Here is a 17501-nt window from a genome sequence, read left to right as displayed (position 1 = left end):
ATGACGGATTAGTCCAGTTTAATGCAGCCAAATTATCTGTGTAAAAATACATAGGCGGGACATGCTGCTGTGCTAACTGTGCTGAACAGCAGCTTGTGTTTATGCTCAGCTCCCTGGTTACAGGCTGTCCTGTGTAGGCTGTCCCAGGAAGTGCAGCTGCTACAGAGATGGCCTCGCACAGACAACCTGACGTGTGAGCCCGAGCATGCGTGGGCTCCACAGCCTGCAGAGGCAGAAATGAGACAGCAGCTGCTTACCTGAGCACACTAGCTCAGAGGTTGAAGGGATTGGGATGTTTAAGGAAGAACAATCTGAAAGAAAGAGATCCATTCTGCTTTGTAATTGATACAAAAGATCCTTGTGTGCACCCTCACTGGAGCTTGCCTTTATACATGTACATCTCTTTGCATGATGCAGCTGTCACTGAATCTGCAAATCATATCAGCATTAAGCTGAAGTTTGAGCTTAGCTTAAGTGAAATGTGTATTAAAAGACCACAGTCTGCTTTTAAACAGATTTTTAGAAATTTTACCTAAACTTAGATTTTGCACTGATGTATGAAATACAAGGGTTCACTGGAAATAGAAACATCTCTCGAATTCTGTCACATTGATGAAGCAGTCCTTGTGATACAAACTTGTTGCAGAGACAAACTCCTACACAGGAAACATGGACAGCCGTCTTTCAAGGACAAGGCCCTGAACCAAAGTAGCACTCCACTCAAGGACTGGAACTGTTGAGGATCCACACCTGTACACACCTCTTCCCAGGGTGCCTTCCCAGTCAGCCCTCCTGTCTTCAGAAGCCAAGGACAAAAACTTTGCTAATGATTCCATCAGATACATCCCTGATCTTAAGTTGAATTTCATTTAATGCTTTGTACACAAGTCACACGCGTCCCAGCATTCCTTTGAGCTTTATGTCTTCTTCAGAAATAGTTCAAAGCATTCTGAGAGTATGGAAGCCAAAAGCAAACCTGCAGAACGCCATGGACCCATTTAAAATACTCACTTTTTCTCCTGAGATTTCTACTATTTCTTTCATAACTTGTCAAGCAACACCCCCTTTCAGATTTAGCACAGTGTCTGCAGTTCTCATTCATCACAAGTTTCAGAACTGAAGCACTCCAGCTGCTCTAGGGCTATATCCTTAAATGTGATCTTGCTGTTAGGTTATACTTGCCTGTTGTTATGACCTTGGCTATTTTTGACAAAATGAAATACTTTCTTACTCTTGATGATCATTTCTACGGAACATTCTTTCCAAAGAAATCTTGTTATACATATGTGTACAGTACTGAGCTGCCCATGCCAGGCAGCAATAGCATAGCCCCCCTCCTCAGGTGGTTGAAGCATAAAGGATGGTTTGGCATTATTATGCCAACATCCATTTTATTGCATTTTGGACAGTACTATATTTTCTGCTGAAACTACTAGGAAAGCAAACATGTTGAAAACCACTTTAGTTTGTCATTACAACTTCTCTGTTTCTTTACTTTGAAATTTCTGAAACTGGCACACACAGTTTTGGAAGGTTCTTGCTTATAATTCAGGGTGCTTGCTCTGAACTTTCCTTTTTCTACCTGTTGTCCACTGTTTGGTGAACCCCATTTTGCAGGAAGATATTGGTGATCTTCCTCACAGTGAAAAATACTTGTTAGAGTAAAAATAAGTCTTTAGTAATGCAGCCTGATGAGCTGTGGCATTGTGGAAGAGAGAAACCTTCTCTATTGGCCTGATGAATTCAATGAGGGTCTTAGACTTCACTGAGATATTTTTAGTTGTTTCTTCAAAATTGACTCAGCAACATCCTCAGACACCTGCTTCATTTAAAGTAGATGAAAAGTTCTGCTCATGTGTCAACTTAAGGACATGCTTAAGTGCTTTCCTGGAATGGGGCCTAAATACTTACAAATACAGATGGTTATTTTCAAGACCCAGAAAAGGCCAGGTAACCACCAACAGTCAATTATATTCCTACCAGAACTTCACACCGGTATATCATACTGTTTGAAGTTAATTGCTTTGAAATAATTGGACAGGTGAGCAGGTAAGTTCACACAGAGCATTTGCCATTTTCCTTTGTATCAAAAAAACCAACAAAACACTGCAGATTGCATGGACATAATGGGCATGATTTTAAACAAATCAAAACCAAGTTGAAAGAGAAGGGAAAAGGTATGTGCTTTTTAAAGACTTTTAATTTTTAACATCATTAAAACCTTGAAAAACTTCTTATTCAAGAGCTTCTTTAGTTAATACCTCATTACTTCTCTTTTTATTGTTATGGTAATCAAGCCTTAATATATTGCAGCTTTATAGCATGAAATCAAGGCTAGGCCTGCAGGCATCAACAGATGTACAACAGCATGCAGTAAAACACAGGTATAGAGGCATGCAGAGCTGAATATGGCACCTTTTTTTTTTTTTTTTTTTTTTATAATTGTTTAGCAATTCATCTGAACTTATTTTAACCTTGACAACAAATGAACTCTAACACACCACCATCAGGACCACAATCAGTCACTGGAAGCTGCACAAAACGGTGAGATTTCTGACCGCTGTCTTACAGGCTGAGTTTTATGAAAGCATGAAATGAAGTCTGAAAAGGATTTTAAATTGTTTGGATGACTACAGGCTGTCGCTGTAACTATTCAAACCATTTAACTGTATATATTCCAGTCAAGGGAGAACAATAACGCAAAGAAACTGGATTTAACATCAAAACCGTGCCTCTCTAGGAAATCTATGCTCAGAGTCAGAATCCACATGCTTTCCTAGCACAGGCACTCTTTGCAGCACACCAAAAGAAGAAAAAAACCCAAACATTTGGACCTGACTTTTGGTTTTGAAGAGACCCTTGGACCTTGTGCTGGAGCTCTGGTTACGTTTGAATGTGAGTCACCAAATCAAATGTGGATACACATAAATTTTAGGAAGCTACACTAGTCTGGTTTGCAGTGTTGAGATACCTCAAGCTGGGTGAGCATCCACAGGCCTTTTCCAGGTTCACAACAATGACACCCAGTGTCAATCAGGCTCCCTTTCTTAATGTCACTTTCAGGAAACAATTACTTCTCTCGTGTGATTTTTTAAATCTAAAGAGAGCGTTTTGCCAAGCAATTGCTTTCCCAGTAAAACAGTTCCAAGTTGCCAACAGTAAAAGCAATATGCCTATGACTTCATGAAATCACTCATACTGAGGTTCACATAGCAAAGCTCGAGGGCCACACACAGAACCTGTGGCTGGGATATAACCAACAGCTTCAGTTTATCTGGAGCACAGCTTTACCAGCCATTCAGAAACACCTAACAAATCACATTTATTTGTCACTGCAGACATGTATCCTTCATACACCTATTCAACATTAATGAAGTAAGAAGAAGAAAGTAGACACAGGTAATAGATTAGTCCAGTAAAAGTGAATATAGTTTTCCAAATTACTGATGGATAAAGGTAAGTCCCAACGTGTGAATCACCATTGTATCTGAATTGTATCAGCATCAGCCAGGAAAAGGCTCTCAGCTTCTCTTGTGGAAATGCTCAGAGCAATGACTGTAAAGAATCCAGCTGATAACTGTTCTATACCTTTTAATTCAAACAAGGTTTCCGAACAGTAAGGAGGCCAGTCATCCAAACTTTTAGTATCAGGCATAAAAGTGAGTAACTCTCACGGCTGCAGTAAAAGCTAACTTCAGTGAGGCCATTCACACTTACAAGCATTACACTTGACAGTGGTGCTTGTCAGATCAGACCTTAGGACAAGAATGCGTGCTGCCCAGCATATAACAAGTGGAATGAAAGACAATGGGCACAATAGTCCAGTGAACACACTAATTATATTAATAAAATGTAAGCTTAAATTTTGAAGCTAATCCTGGGCTATCATTTATAAAAGTTAACAGGGCATATTTAATTTAGGAATTGGCTACTGCTTCTCTTTCCACTGCTGAAATCTCATAAATGAAATATACTGGATTGCTGCCCAGTGCGGAAATAAAAGTTATGAATAATGTTTCTATCTCAATCTTTGTCAGTGCTTTAATATTCCTAATTACTTTAAAAAGCTAAATATTCAATATAGGAAAAACCTTCTTTTTCTTTTTATCTTCACTTGCAAGATTAGTGTAATTTAATATGAGTCACTGGCTAGTTTTAGTTCCCAAGGCCCATTCGTGCTTTGGAATGCTTGTTACTCCTAGTGTGCATGCATGTGTGTGTAACTGAACATGTGATGTATGCCCATGTTATCACAAGGATTTTATTATTTTCTCACTTTAGAAATGCTCTAAGTACCTATGCAGGGTATAAAAACCCACTGCCTGTTAGGTTGATCGTTATCTATCGCCAAAAATAACCAAAGGATAAAATAATTATCTGAGACACTACATTATTTTACAATTAAAAGAACTATTTTTCTCAAGATAGCAGTATTGTTCTAGATAGATATGTAGTAAATTATGCCTTACAAGTTTTTCCCTTGTCTACGTGTCAGGTCATCCCAAATGGTTACATGGCTTTTCTTTCTGCTCCCCTTCCTATCATAGTTGCCTTTCCTGCTGTAAGTGGGGAGATAGCAGCAAAGCTGCAGACAGAAGACAGGCAACCAGAGAACATTCTGTCCCATTGGCTTTAGCCTCTGTAGGTGTTCCCCCAGTCAAATTGAACTCTTGTTCACTTCTGATGCCGACCTTTACCTGTTATCTTTTTGCCTGGTAATGATGTCTCTTTCTTAAGATCAGAATCAATTTGCAAGGAAGGGAGAGACTAACAGCAAAATAAAATGTTTGTTCATTAACTGACTATAAAGATCTTTGTATATGAGCTTTACTTACTTGCCTAATACATAGAATTCAATTAACAAGCTTATTTCTGTTATGTCAGTAATTGACTGGACCAATTTTACATCCATCTCTGATGTTTTTACCAGAAAGAATGCTCGCTGTCTCACTCTAACATGAACTAGTCATGTAGACTTAAACTTACCTTTGTCAATTAAGAAACTTCGATATGAAAATCTTCTCCAACTGAAAGAACTGAAAGCCTAAAGTGTGAATTGATTTTCTAGTAAACAGTATAGAACTCCCATCTGTCCCATTTTCCCACCTTGCGCAGTACAGATAATTCAGGGTGTGGATTCAAGTCAGAAGGAAGAATCTGAGCTGCATGAAGAGTCAATGGTAAAACTCCCACTGGCTTCCATTGGGCAAGTATTCTGTCTAGAAAATACCCCAACTACTACACAAAATTCTTAATGAAGAATTTGAAGTAGAAAGATTGAAGAAAAAAAAACGATAATAGAGGTATAGTATCTACATTGGTATTCCAATTACAGGATAGAAAGCATTAAGAGCATCCTTCACTGCATTTAACATTTCTTCATGAGAACAAGAGAAAAATCGAAAGTCACTACTGTAGGAAAGGGTAATATCACACATTAATCACTGCAAAACAACCAACTGACAAGCTTCAATTTCCATTTAAAGCATCCAATTTCTAAGGCCACTGCTTTGTTTCCTACAATTTTTAATAGCAGTATATATCTTTATTACATTTTTGTAATCTTTACTCACCACTAGAGCAGTCAGTGCCTCCCCATCCTGGTTCACAATGACAAGTGTCAGGAGAAACACATCTTCCATGCACACACTCCTCTGTGCAGAGTGCTGTTAAGAAGAAATAATACACAGTTTTGTAAATATATTAAGCTGTTGGTAAACATCCACTGAACTATGCCTTAGAGAGCAATATTTTGTTTAAAAATATTCAACAAAGAAAACAAACAAAAAATAATTACTTGTAAGATTTAATTAATACTAAGTGACCAAAATAAAATATAGTTCTCTAGACAGCAATAAACTCATTTGTCAGTTCAGCTCTTTGTAATGAAAAACTCTAACACCAGAAATTACTTTGGTTAGCAGTTTTGCTTCATAATAAAATTTTTAACAAACTGACACTTAGGATTATTATAATTACAGAATACTAGTTTCCTTTATTGCATTCAAGTTGTTCCAGTTCATGAAAGAAAATGGAACTCCAAAGACCCAAAAACAGATTTGTGCAAAACAGCTTGAGGAAAAGGAATAATTTTACTACACAAAGTGTGTAAGTGCAGGCTTGTGTTCTCGAGGTCATCAAGTTTTCCATAACTGAAGTATTCTCTACCATATTTGTCCACTTTTGGGTTACTGAAAGATCAGTAAGAAATCAGTAAGATCAGTAAGAAAGATCCTCAAACTATGAAAACGCAGCTGGTGTCTCACTTGCCAGTTAACCTAGGGACACACATAGGAGAATTTCTTTTTCTTCTTCCCTTGTAGGAATAGTTCATGGTTTTAAGATATTTTTTCTCCTGTGCTGCTGGGGTGTATAATTTACTTTCCAGTTTATGCCTGTCACAAACAAACAAACTTGGGCAACACTGAATACCTACTTTAAAAGCAGATCCTTACTTAGTGCCCTATTTCTATTTCACCACTCAGGACATTGCCAGAAGCTTTGTGTGAAAGTGATTTTAACCTGATGGTAAATTTGAAACATAATTTTCATCTAAACTAACATGTATAAGCACTTAATGAACATGGTGCAGCAGCAATTTGATCACTACATTGAAAGAGCTTTACTGTTTGCACATCCTGTGTTTTTATACCAGATGGGAAATGTGGGTACTGTACTTAGTTAACCAAGAACACCCAGGTACCAGCTACCCCACTGAAAACACATTTTCCACCACTGTCTTGAAAATTTAAGCAGTTTCTGCTGTGCTTGACATCCTATTTGGACTATCAGATTGGAGCACATCTTGGAGCACTCAGCCTGGCATCAAAGCCAACAGAAACATTTTGCTGCCTATTCTATGTTCGGGTCCTTGGAGACCAAACCCAACAACATATTCACAATATATTTAAGTCCAACTTTAAATGATGTGTGATCTTTCAATAATCCCACTGGACAGATCTTCCTGCTCTTTATCCATCAAGTCACATGTGACCACTGATGAGGATACTGCCCTGTTACAACTGCAAGAGCTTAGTCATTTCTTTTTTAGGTTCACTAGATGTCAGAACTGAAATTTATTCTTATTTCATATCTTGTGTTTAGACAGTATTGCAGAGAGCATGAAATATTGATAGCTAATTCTCTAGTCACTAATTGTCCTAATCTTTTGTGCATTTATTTCGCTTGAGTTAGAGTTTCAGAAGACAGTGAGGCATCCTAGCCTACAGATGTAAGATGAAATTCAAGACAGCATATTAGAAAAACAGCATTTTTCCATAAAGAAATCCCAGCCTTCATGCAGTCACTGAGAAGTGACTGGTTACCTACGACAAGGAGCAGTTCACACAAATGACAGCCACAAATGTATGTGTTGCTACTAAAAGCACATTGTGCAGAAAGGTACCCGACATGCTGGGATATGGCTACTTAGAAAGCTGTGCTTCACGTAGCTTCACCTAAGAACACATTTTGCACTGATGTAACTCTTAACACATAAGTTTTACTAGAGTTAAGGAAATCAAAACTGAGATTTTTTCTGTTCCCTTTATAGGCATTTACATTAATCAATCGTCCTTCCATGTAAAACGTGCAACAGGTCAGCTCTCAACAGCATGAAAGCTGATGGTGGACTATTACTTTTCCAAATGACAAAACACCTGCTAATTACTGGTATAAATTTAGCTGATTTAGCCACAAAGACATACTACACCTTAACTTGTTAAAATAAATATGAAATACTAATAGCTAATTGAGATAATAAACCTCACTTAATTATTTGTCTATAGACAGAAGTGCTGACTTCTTTAATAACACTCCAGTCTCTTGGGAAGTGTGCTATGTGAGACTTGTAAGCAGGACTCAAGATGCTGCTCCTCCTCTAAAGCAGCCCATGTGAAACACACAGTTTTTGCATCTTTGTTTTCTAGGCATTTTGAAGTCCATTGTACTTGAAGATGACAATGTTTAGAGAGCAATTAGAGAGTTAAGAAAGGTAAAGACAATCCTTGGAACTCTGCGTGATCTCACCTCTGCTTTGTAACTTGCTAAGCAAGCAACCATGAACTTACTAGAATGCATTCATTTAAAGCTGTGAAATTACACAGGACTAATCCTATAAATGGGGTCACAGAAATCCCCCTTATTAAAAAAAGTGAAGCTTTTATATGTCACTTTGTGTGAGGAGACAAATAATCAGACTCACGCATTGCCTGCCTCAAATCAGGCCTATAAAGGTCCACATAAAGGTCACATTTGGGTATCATTCTATATTTTATCACGGCAAATAAAATTTGAAATTTCCCTTATAGAAGGGAAGTCTTGTCTTTCTCTAATCTTTAGAGTTTAAATTAATTTTTCATTCTATTAACATTCAGCATAATAGGATACGATGGTCCCCAAGGCATTCTTCATAATATACTTTATGCAGTGGTTTGCAAATGATCTTACTAGTTAATGGAACTATAAAAATTACTTGCACATAAAGGTCAAGAAAAATAAGGATAAGTATATATACTTTTTGGTACTGCCCTGCTCAACATACAGCTAAAAGCCCCTGGAGTAAAGAAAACTTACACTAATGCAAGGAATATAATTCCTCCCAGTATGAAAGCCCAAGCAGCTCATCTTTTGGAATTCCAGACTTTTTATGTCTGCATTTTCCCTCGACCAATTCTCTTGAACAATCCAGCACCTCATTGATCAATTTATTATTAGCATTCTTGGCATGAGTTTAAGATCAGTTTGTAGTTTGATTCAGCCTGGTAATAAAATGACCTACATCAAAGCCCTGCCAAAATGCCATCTTTGCAGCAATGCGTTTAGCATGAGTTATTTGACCATATTCAAGGTCACACAGCAACTGCTCCTTATCATGGAAAAAAGTCAACAAAAGGCTTCTGTAACAATTCATTTGATGCTTATCACCTCCTTTATAATTATAAACAGTGGGATTTTTTTAATACATAAGGTCAGTACTCAGAGAAATAGACCTAAAGATTAAATTCCTTTCAAACCTGAAATGACCACATAGATTTCTCTAACAATAGCACTTATTTTTTAATTGTTTTCCTGAATTTGGACTCGGTATATTAAACATCCATGTCCCCAAGCAGCATCCCCAGCAGGATGCTGTTACTGAGTAGTACACTGCTAAGTGGGGCAGCCTCTTCTGCCTAGAGAAAGGAGCATTTCTTTTCATTGCAGAGCTACTTGAAGTGGCACCACAGTGAGTTTCTCCCAGACAAAAGCAGCCATAGCCCAGGGATCCAGAGCTATTCTGTCTTCCTTGGTGCTGCATTCTTTTGTGTGGACCCAACCTAGGTTTAATTCTGGGGTTTAATTCTGTTGATTAACCTTGTCTTACACACCCTGTTACACCCTGCTCATCACTACTTTATCAACATGTTGACTTCTTGTACTCATGGCTAACACCTGCTACAATTGCCTTCTTAGGCTCTTGTCAGGAGTGGAAGTACACTTAGAGAAGAGTTTCATTCCAGTGGATGAAGTATTGAGTTTTAATTCTGGGAAAGTTTTTTTTTTAGCTCGTCCAAAAATATAACTTCTGTATTTTTTGCACAAAACTATGAGTAAGAAAATGGATCTTGTGCTTGTGATGGAAGTGCTACATTTGCAGTGGTCATTAGAACCTGGAGAAATTCACAACCACTGCCCCAACAAAGTCCCATCCCTCTTCCGCCTGTAGGACTTCATTTCACAGACAACCAAAATATCTTCAAAACAAGGTCCACAGGAACACTTGCTAGAAAGCAGAAAACAGGCTTTGTGACCTGCACTCATAGCAGCATGTGTTGCTAAAGAAGCCTGCTGGAGCATTCTGTACAAGCCTGAGTATCTGAAGCTCTGCAGGCTTTCTGCCCAGGGATTGTAGTCTAGTAAGGAGGCGACAGAAAGTAGAAATAACTGTTGCTACCTTATAATAATGGAAAACACTGCAAAAATGAAGATACAGATGCTACAGTGTGAGAGCAAAGCCAGAGAGAAACTCAAGATGCTCTCCCATAACTATGCAGAAAGAACTGCTCTGTTGTGATCATGCACGTGCCCAGAGGACTCTGTGCAGTGACTGCAAGTTCTTCAAAACATTTTCCTTTTCTCTGCCCTGCTTCAGGCAGACTGCCAGATTTTCTTCATTACAAACCGATCTCATCCAAACTCTGACCATTTTTTCTTTGTTGTGCACCAAAGGAAAGCCTGCATTTTTTTCTATGCTGCTGGTATGTAACTTCAGGTCACCTAACCAGTTTCACAGTAGTTGGACTCCAGAAAGCAGACATTTAATGGAAGAAGTGATGTTTTCCTTCGCAATTTAATATGTGTCCCTGGATCAGTTTGGGCCATCGCAGCGCATTCTTCTAGTCTCCAGTGCCACTTTTAGGGGAAAGAACAATTTTGTCAGTGAAATAGCAGTTATCTCATGGCCAGCAGTTTCAGATAATACAGAGAGGTCAAAGAAGATGAAAAAGGATGTTTGCCCCTTTATCCTTTATGAATCTGTTCACTCAGGGCCACTCTGGTGCTTCCATTTTAATGTACTGGCCTGAATCCAGGTTGTGCGGAGTCTAAGATATCAGCTCCATTAGATAAGCCTGTAGTCAGCTTTTGGCTAGGTTCTCTTAGGATGTGCTTAGAAAAGTGAGGTTTGATAGCAGAAGAAGGATGGCTACAGCTAATGCTAGGAAGGTTTCCCATATTTTTAGATTACTGCTTATTTGTGGAACAGAAGATTCTCCCATTAAATCACTGACTTTCTATCAGGAATCATGCTGATTAGATTGCTTCCTGGATAATTTTTTCCACAAAGTGGGATAATTGTTCTCAATATTGCTTAATGTTTATTTCTGTGGTTATCACTCAGGATTCATTTATTAATTTATCACCTTGGATAGCAATTTAATGCAGGATTAGCAACCTCAATAGATGAAGACATGAAAAGATGTCAAGGACTGCCTAGCTTTGAGGAATTTATTGTTTCAGTGTATACTAACCCTTATTTTTCATCTCCTTCTTGGTACCTAACGACAGCACCAATAAAAAAAAATACAAAAACAAGGAGATCAATGTAAGCAAAGGAAAGATGAAATTGATGTAGATCATATAACAGCAATGGGTCATAAGATCAACTCCTTTTCCAGTAGCTGTAATACTATTACATTTTTTGGCAGATTTGGAGTTAGAGACTACATATTTATGCAATCCAAACAGAATCTATGGTCTTTCTTGCTCAGGAGATGGGGAGGCTCTGACCATTGCCTTAGTGAGATATTGATCTGTTCAGGAGAACAGCTACGTTGTGTTATCCTCAGTCTTGTCACTCTGCCAAAGCTTATGGAGCACGCTGTGCCAGAGATGACTTGTGAATGGCTAAACTAAAAGAATTGAGGACATTCATTTTGAGGATTTTGTCTTCTCTCAGGAGCAGAATCTGACATACGTCACTGTCATCGTTGACAAAATATCAGTAAATCCCTACATGAATCTGCTGGGAGGTGAAGATTTGTTAATAAGCACAAAACTTACATCAGTTTCAGCCCATTTTCTATTACTAGACAAATGGCAACCTGTGGCTCTAATGAGAAGGTTAAAGCGGGGACTCTGATACACATGTCATGGCTGAGTGTTTCAGGCAGATGATACAAGTTTATAGATCCTGATATAACTTCAGCCAGACTGCACATTTCAGACTCTCTGGTACTCCACAGAAGGACTACTTACATTTTACTGATTACTGGAGGATCTGGCACTGATGAGAATTCAGTTTAGTCCTCATTGCAACTATTGCCGGCAGTAGGCCTTTCTCTAGCGAGTGGCTAGGGAAGCACACTGTGCCAGGGGAAGGTCAGAGTAGAAAAAAGACAGCCTGTACTTCCAAGTGCCTGAGAAAACCAGTGGAGCACTTTTAGAATTGCAGTATGGGCCCAAAAAACAGTGGAGCTGGAGCAGAACATCCGTGAGAAAGGAACAGCATAACGTCAGTGTTCATGAAACAGTGCCAGTGACAGTAATAGTGAAAGTTAGAGTCCTGCAAAGGGAGAGGTCAATGGGAGCCACACATTTAACAGACTCTGTGTCATTTGGATGCCCCATAGGTTTCACTTGCTCTGGTAGAGAAAGGGAATGGGAGATAGTACTTACCATTCTACAATGTCTGAATAAGAACTGAAAAGTAGCCTCCTAATAGCAGCAAATGTCAGAAGAGCAGAACTGGGGTCAGTACGCTGAACTACTTTGTATCTTTGGCTGTGCGAATAACAGAAGAGCTCTGCAATACTGGCAAGCATGAAAAGGGAGTTGTGGGAAGGCACTGCAGGACTCTGATCTTTGAAGTGCACCTGCACTGCAAAAGGGACAGCTTGCAAGGCTGGGTAAAAGCAACACAAATCCATAGATGTGCAGACAAAATAACAAATGAAGCTCTGGCAAGAAGAATGTGGGCAAAGACACTAAGAAGTGAAGTTTAAGAAACTAACCAAATTCTGCAATGAAGGCAAAACATCTTTAGACTGCGTGATCTCTACAGGTCCCTTCAAGCACCCACAGTTCTGTAATTCTGCTGCCTCATTTCAGCAGATATATGACTAGTGTCTAATACAAAGGCAAGACCCCAAAATCAGAGATGACAGTCCATGCAGGGGATACAAGCAACAAGGCTGGAATGGTGGGCTGAAGAGAGAAATTCTACCTTCAAGTTAACTCTCGACTGCTTTAAGGTAAGTCATACACCCAACCTACCGACCATGTCTAGGGCTCGGTCTTTCTCACTGCCACAACAGAAAGTGGATCTCAGCACATAAAGAACTCCTAAGAGATCAATTAGCTATTGGTAATTGTTGATCATTTCAGGCCCGAGACTGATTTTTTGCATTTTCTGCCACTGCTTCAACTAGAAACAATCATTGCTTTCTACCATGTTGAGGGGAAAGACTTGTGCTGAGATCAATTCTTCTAATCAACATTTTAATACAATATTATTCTGTGGGATAATTTTCAGCATTTAACTTCTTCTAGTAAATGATTTCCCATTGCCTCACTGCAGGGTTTAAAACAATCATTACCACTGGTTCAAACTGTTAATGAGGTTAAGAGAGATCCTGAATCAGCAGAGCAGAATCTATGACCCAGGAAAGCTTTTCCCTTCTTGCGTCCTCTGTCTACTCCTTCCATTTTTTAGGTAAATTGACCAGCTCTCTCCAGCAATTTGTAGGAAGCACATTTGCACTAGTTAATTTTCTGCTGAAACTTGATTCATCCAACCAGCAAACTTTATGCAAATCTGTGCTTTACGTTGCTCAAATTGTGCTTTATATTGCACCCTCAGTAACATAACAGCACTACTGTCTTCCTCCAAGAAACACAGAAATATTAACATCCACTCCTAGGCATCGTCTTTTTCTCTCTATATGATCTGATAGACCTCACTGCACCAAAACCAAATGCGATCACAAGTATTTGCCAGAGGAGGCCCCAGCTCTGTCATTCTGTTCCCGACCTCAGGTAAATTTCTTCTTTTTCTGTAGTCAGAGGAAGTGAAATTCTTGATGGGTCGGAGAAAAGGGAAAAACTTGTACCTAACTGAAATGCCTCGTCCTTTCAGCTTTTGCACTAACAGATGGAGAAACAGCCAAACCTACTCACAGAGAGTAACCTGATCTGTCAACCTGGGCCTGAAGAGCCCGCTCAATAACCGAGCTGTCTTGCCTTGTTCTCGGGAAACCACCTCAGAATTACAGCACTCGCATCCCTTGCTACAGATTAATCACTCAGGGCAGTAAGAGAATTTATTTGTGTGCAATTTCCACCATATTCCAGTTTCAGTTTGTTTTTGAATCTCGTAGCATCGCTGCTTGTCCATCGTTCTCTGATTACTGACTCGCCCTGAAATGTGGGCCTTATGGCAAGAAAATTTTATTTTCTGTCAGTAAATGACACAGCTCCACTGCTGATTGATTTTCATAGGCTGAGGATATGCGCTGCGTGTAAGATTGAGCATGGCTGCATCAAAAATGTTTTTCTAACGGATCAAAACTAGATCAAGATGTCTGGACCGCACGGTACTTTGTGCAACCTTTGCTGAGCAATACAACATCGAGTAAAACAAAATCGCACCAATTCCCCTAGATGAATTTTAGTCTATAGCACATTGAATAAACCATTGATTTTTCCACACAAATTCTTTCTTCATTCTTACTCCAAATTTCATCAAGCCAATCCAACAAAAATCCTTTTCTTTGTTTCTCACAAAAATAGGTTGAATATGGAGAAATTTCTGAAGGCAAACCTGTCACTGAGACCGGGCGATTTTTTGGCATGGGCCCTAGAGGGCCAATGCATTTCAGATTTCATTTCATATCAAGCTGCACTCTGAAAATGAAGGTCACCCTGATGAAATCAAGAATAGAAGTATATTCTGTTTGAAGATCATGTTAATGTATGAGCAACGCTAGCATTACTGGGGATGGAATATTTAAATGCAAACACTTTTCACTTTTCTCACATTTCAAAAGGAACCACAGTAATGTGTTTCATAGCAACTTATTGAAAGAACTGCAAAAAAAGACCCCAGGAACAAATTATTGTATAACTGTGGGGACTGATTCTTATCTGAAGCCACTAATTCAAACTTTCTGTAACCAACTCTGGGTTGCAGGAAGTCAACTGATTAAGACTAAAGTCCAACTTCTTAGTAATGCCTAATTGTATAGAGAAATTTTCTATTAATGGGACATGGCAAAACACACTCTCCTGTTCTTGTGATTCATGCTACTACCTGAGAATAGAAGACAGGCATAGAAAATAAAAACTTTTACCTACACAGTCAGAAGCTGTTTCAAGCTGCCCACTCTTTACTATAAGGTAAAAACTGCATGGAATTTTTATGGCATTTATGTTTATAGAAAACTACTCCACAATATTTGGGGAAGGATAATCATTATGAAAAATTTCAATGACGTTTTTAAAAGGAATTCTGTTTAAAATGTGTATTTCCAGAAGAGTGACATGTGAATGTAAGTGGGGAGATATCAAATTCTGAGGTACAAATCCATGACTTATACTTCAGTGAGCTTGCATATGCACAACATTGCTGTAACTGAAAGCGTACTTATGTTACTTGTTATACTGAATATCTAGTTTAATTTCTTTAAAAGTATGCTTATAATGTGCTTCATACACACTTTCTTATTTCTTAACCAGAAAAAGTCTCTATATTTGGTTCAATTTACACACTTAAGTTGTAAGCTTTTTCAAGGAAGACTATCTTTTCATGGCTTTGCACACATTTCTAAGCATTACAGCAATACAAGTAAATCACAGTATTCAGAAAAGAAAAATCTTGATAAAAAGAAGGAAGGTTTTGGGATTAAATAGATTGAAAAAGTCTCTTGACTTATTGCACCAGAGAGCAAGTTTTGCAGAAGCAAATACTTGTGTTACAAATACTGAAGATAAATTATTTAAAAATGCTTCACGATCATATCTGCAACGGTCTGGAGTTTCATGAAAAAATTCCCTGAGGAGCCTTAAACACATTTATTGAAGTGAAAAGCATGTGCAACAACACACAAATATAAAGCGGGATGCTATAATCCTGTAACAGAAAGAAAAATAGATGTCTACGAAAACAGTCAAAGAGTATCTGGTTCCAGAGGAAGTAGCTGTGGGTGGATCTTTCTTAGAAGAGTTCTCTCTGATTAGCCTTTTTGATGTTTGATTAATAATCTTACCCTGTACTGGATTATGAAGTGTTACCTGATGCTTTCGAAACTATCACCCAACCTAATCATCTTACTGTGGTGAGAACCAGAACCAAACTGACTTGCCAACTGACTCTCTTGCAAACTGAAAACTACCACTAATGTGTACTTGGAGCACCCTGAGTTCACCACCAGCCCTTTCACTTTAACACACTTTTTTATTTCCCATGCAGAACTCTTGCTGTTTTGCTTCATTATTCACCCACTTTACTAAAATTCCTCATGCAAATGTCTCAGGAAGTTGCTTCGCTGTATAAAGTTAAAGAAAGAATTAGCACATCCATGTGCACCCATACAAAAGCACAACTCAGTCTGCAGATAAGCTGTTAATTCAACAGTGACAGCTGACATTTATTGTTGTTGAGGTGTTAACACTGCTCAGAAATGGTGCATGCCCACTCTTCTCAGCTCTAAGTTGATGGAAGCTGTATCATTCATCACCGCTGAAAGGCAGGGTCCTCATGCAAAAATTCTGTTTCAATAGGAACAAGTGAGCTCTAAAGTCACACACGTGCATCATTTGGCACCTTCATATTTTTTACACATTAGCTCTAGATTATACACGTTGCAGAGTTGAAAGCTTTTTTTTTTTTTAAATTTTCCATATGTGATTACTTTCTACAACTTGTGAAGACTTGCTTGGTAATAGTACCATCAACTTGCATTAAGCTACGAGTTGCTGGCCTATTTTTATAGGCTATCATATATTCATCAGAAATGGATGCAGCTGCAAAAGTGTTGGGAAGTCCATGGAATATTGCATGACTATCCTACCATGAGACACAGAACACATGCCACACAGGACAAAGGTGACTGGGAATGAGAAGAACTACAACTGCCTGATCACCCATCCAGTAAAGCCATTCCCAGCATTTAAGAAATCAGTATTAATAAACTCAACTAACTTGGTACGGTTTCAAATGGCAGCTCATATAGTATTATTCCTAAAGTGAATGTCACTTGTATTTTTAGAAGGGACTGCTAAGAAGAAACAGTAGCTACAGATACATTCCAAAAGTTCACAAGAGGGACGTACATGTTATGCGCAGGAAGATGCTGAAAGCAGAACACCTAGGCCTGAGGTGCATTTCTTGGTCCAAATTTCATCAGTGAAGTGCTTCCTGCCTCATTCCTGTTGCAGAGGAGATGGAGAATAGCTGAACTATAGTAACTGCACCCAGCTAGCCAAACACTTCCTCCTGCCTGCACAGGCTGACATATTTAGGGCATCCCTGGCTGCTATAAATGGTTGAGAGAACAGAGGGTGGCAGGAGCAAGGCCACAAACCCTCTGCCAGCCCAGACAACTGCCAGCACTGGCTCAGCCTCTCCAATGTTCTGAAATGAAAAGAATTTGAAAAGAGTGGATCACACCAGCTTTGAATGTATTCTCCTGTCACTATTAAAATCAAGAGGTAGAAAGACCAAAAAAACCCATAAGGCAATTTCAGGCATTCCTGTAGTTATACTGGTACATTCTCATTTAGAGTTTCAGTCTTACAAGATGCCTACCTAAGTTTTCCCCTAGAAATGGGGAAAAGGGGTGACTGTAACTGGATCTGGCCTATGGTATGGTGGCCGTTTTCTTCAGTCAACAGGGAGCTTGTCCTAGAGCTGTCCCAGCACTCAACCAGCAGGTTCCCATGTGACTAGAACTGTTGTTTTATAGGCTCTGGGATGGGCCTATAAAACCCTCTGGGAAGGGAGGGTTGCAGCCAGAGGAAACTAC

At 38.9% G+C, this 17501-nt stretch overlaps 1 protein-coding gene across 2 annotated transcripts in view; it reads right to left on the bottom strand.

Annotated features, from left to right (window-relative positions):
- Positions 1-17501, bottom strand: part of MEGF11 (multiple EGF like domains 11) — a gene marked incomplete at both ends in the record, with an annotated part of 187512 nt that overhangs the window by 159446 nt on the left and 10565 nt on the right. For both annotated transcript variants that reach the window (XM_079540713.1, XM_079540714.1), the window contains one exon: positions 5574-5666. In XM_079540713.1, the coding sequence (XP_079396839.1) occupies positions 5574-5666 (93 nt within the window). The remainder of the gene's footprint in view (positions 1-5573; positions 5667-17501) is intronic.

This window comes from Tetrao urogallus (genome assembly GCF_951394365.1).
Source record: "Tetrao urogallus genome assembly, chromosome: 11".
NCBI lineage: Eukaryota > Metazoa > Chordata > Aves > Galliformes > Phasianidae > Tetrao > Tetrao urogallus.
This window is presented reverse-complemented; position numbering and strand designations above follow the sequence as displayed.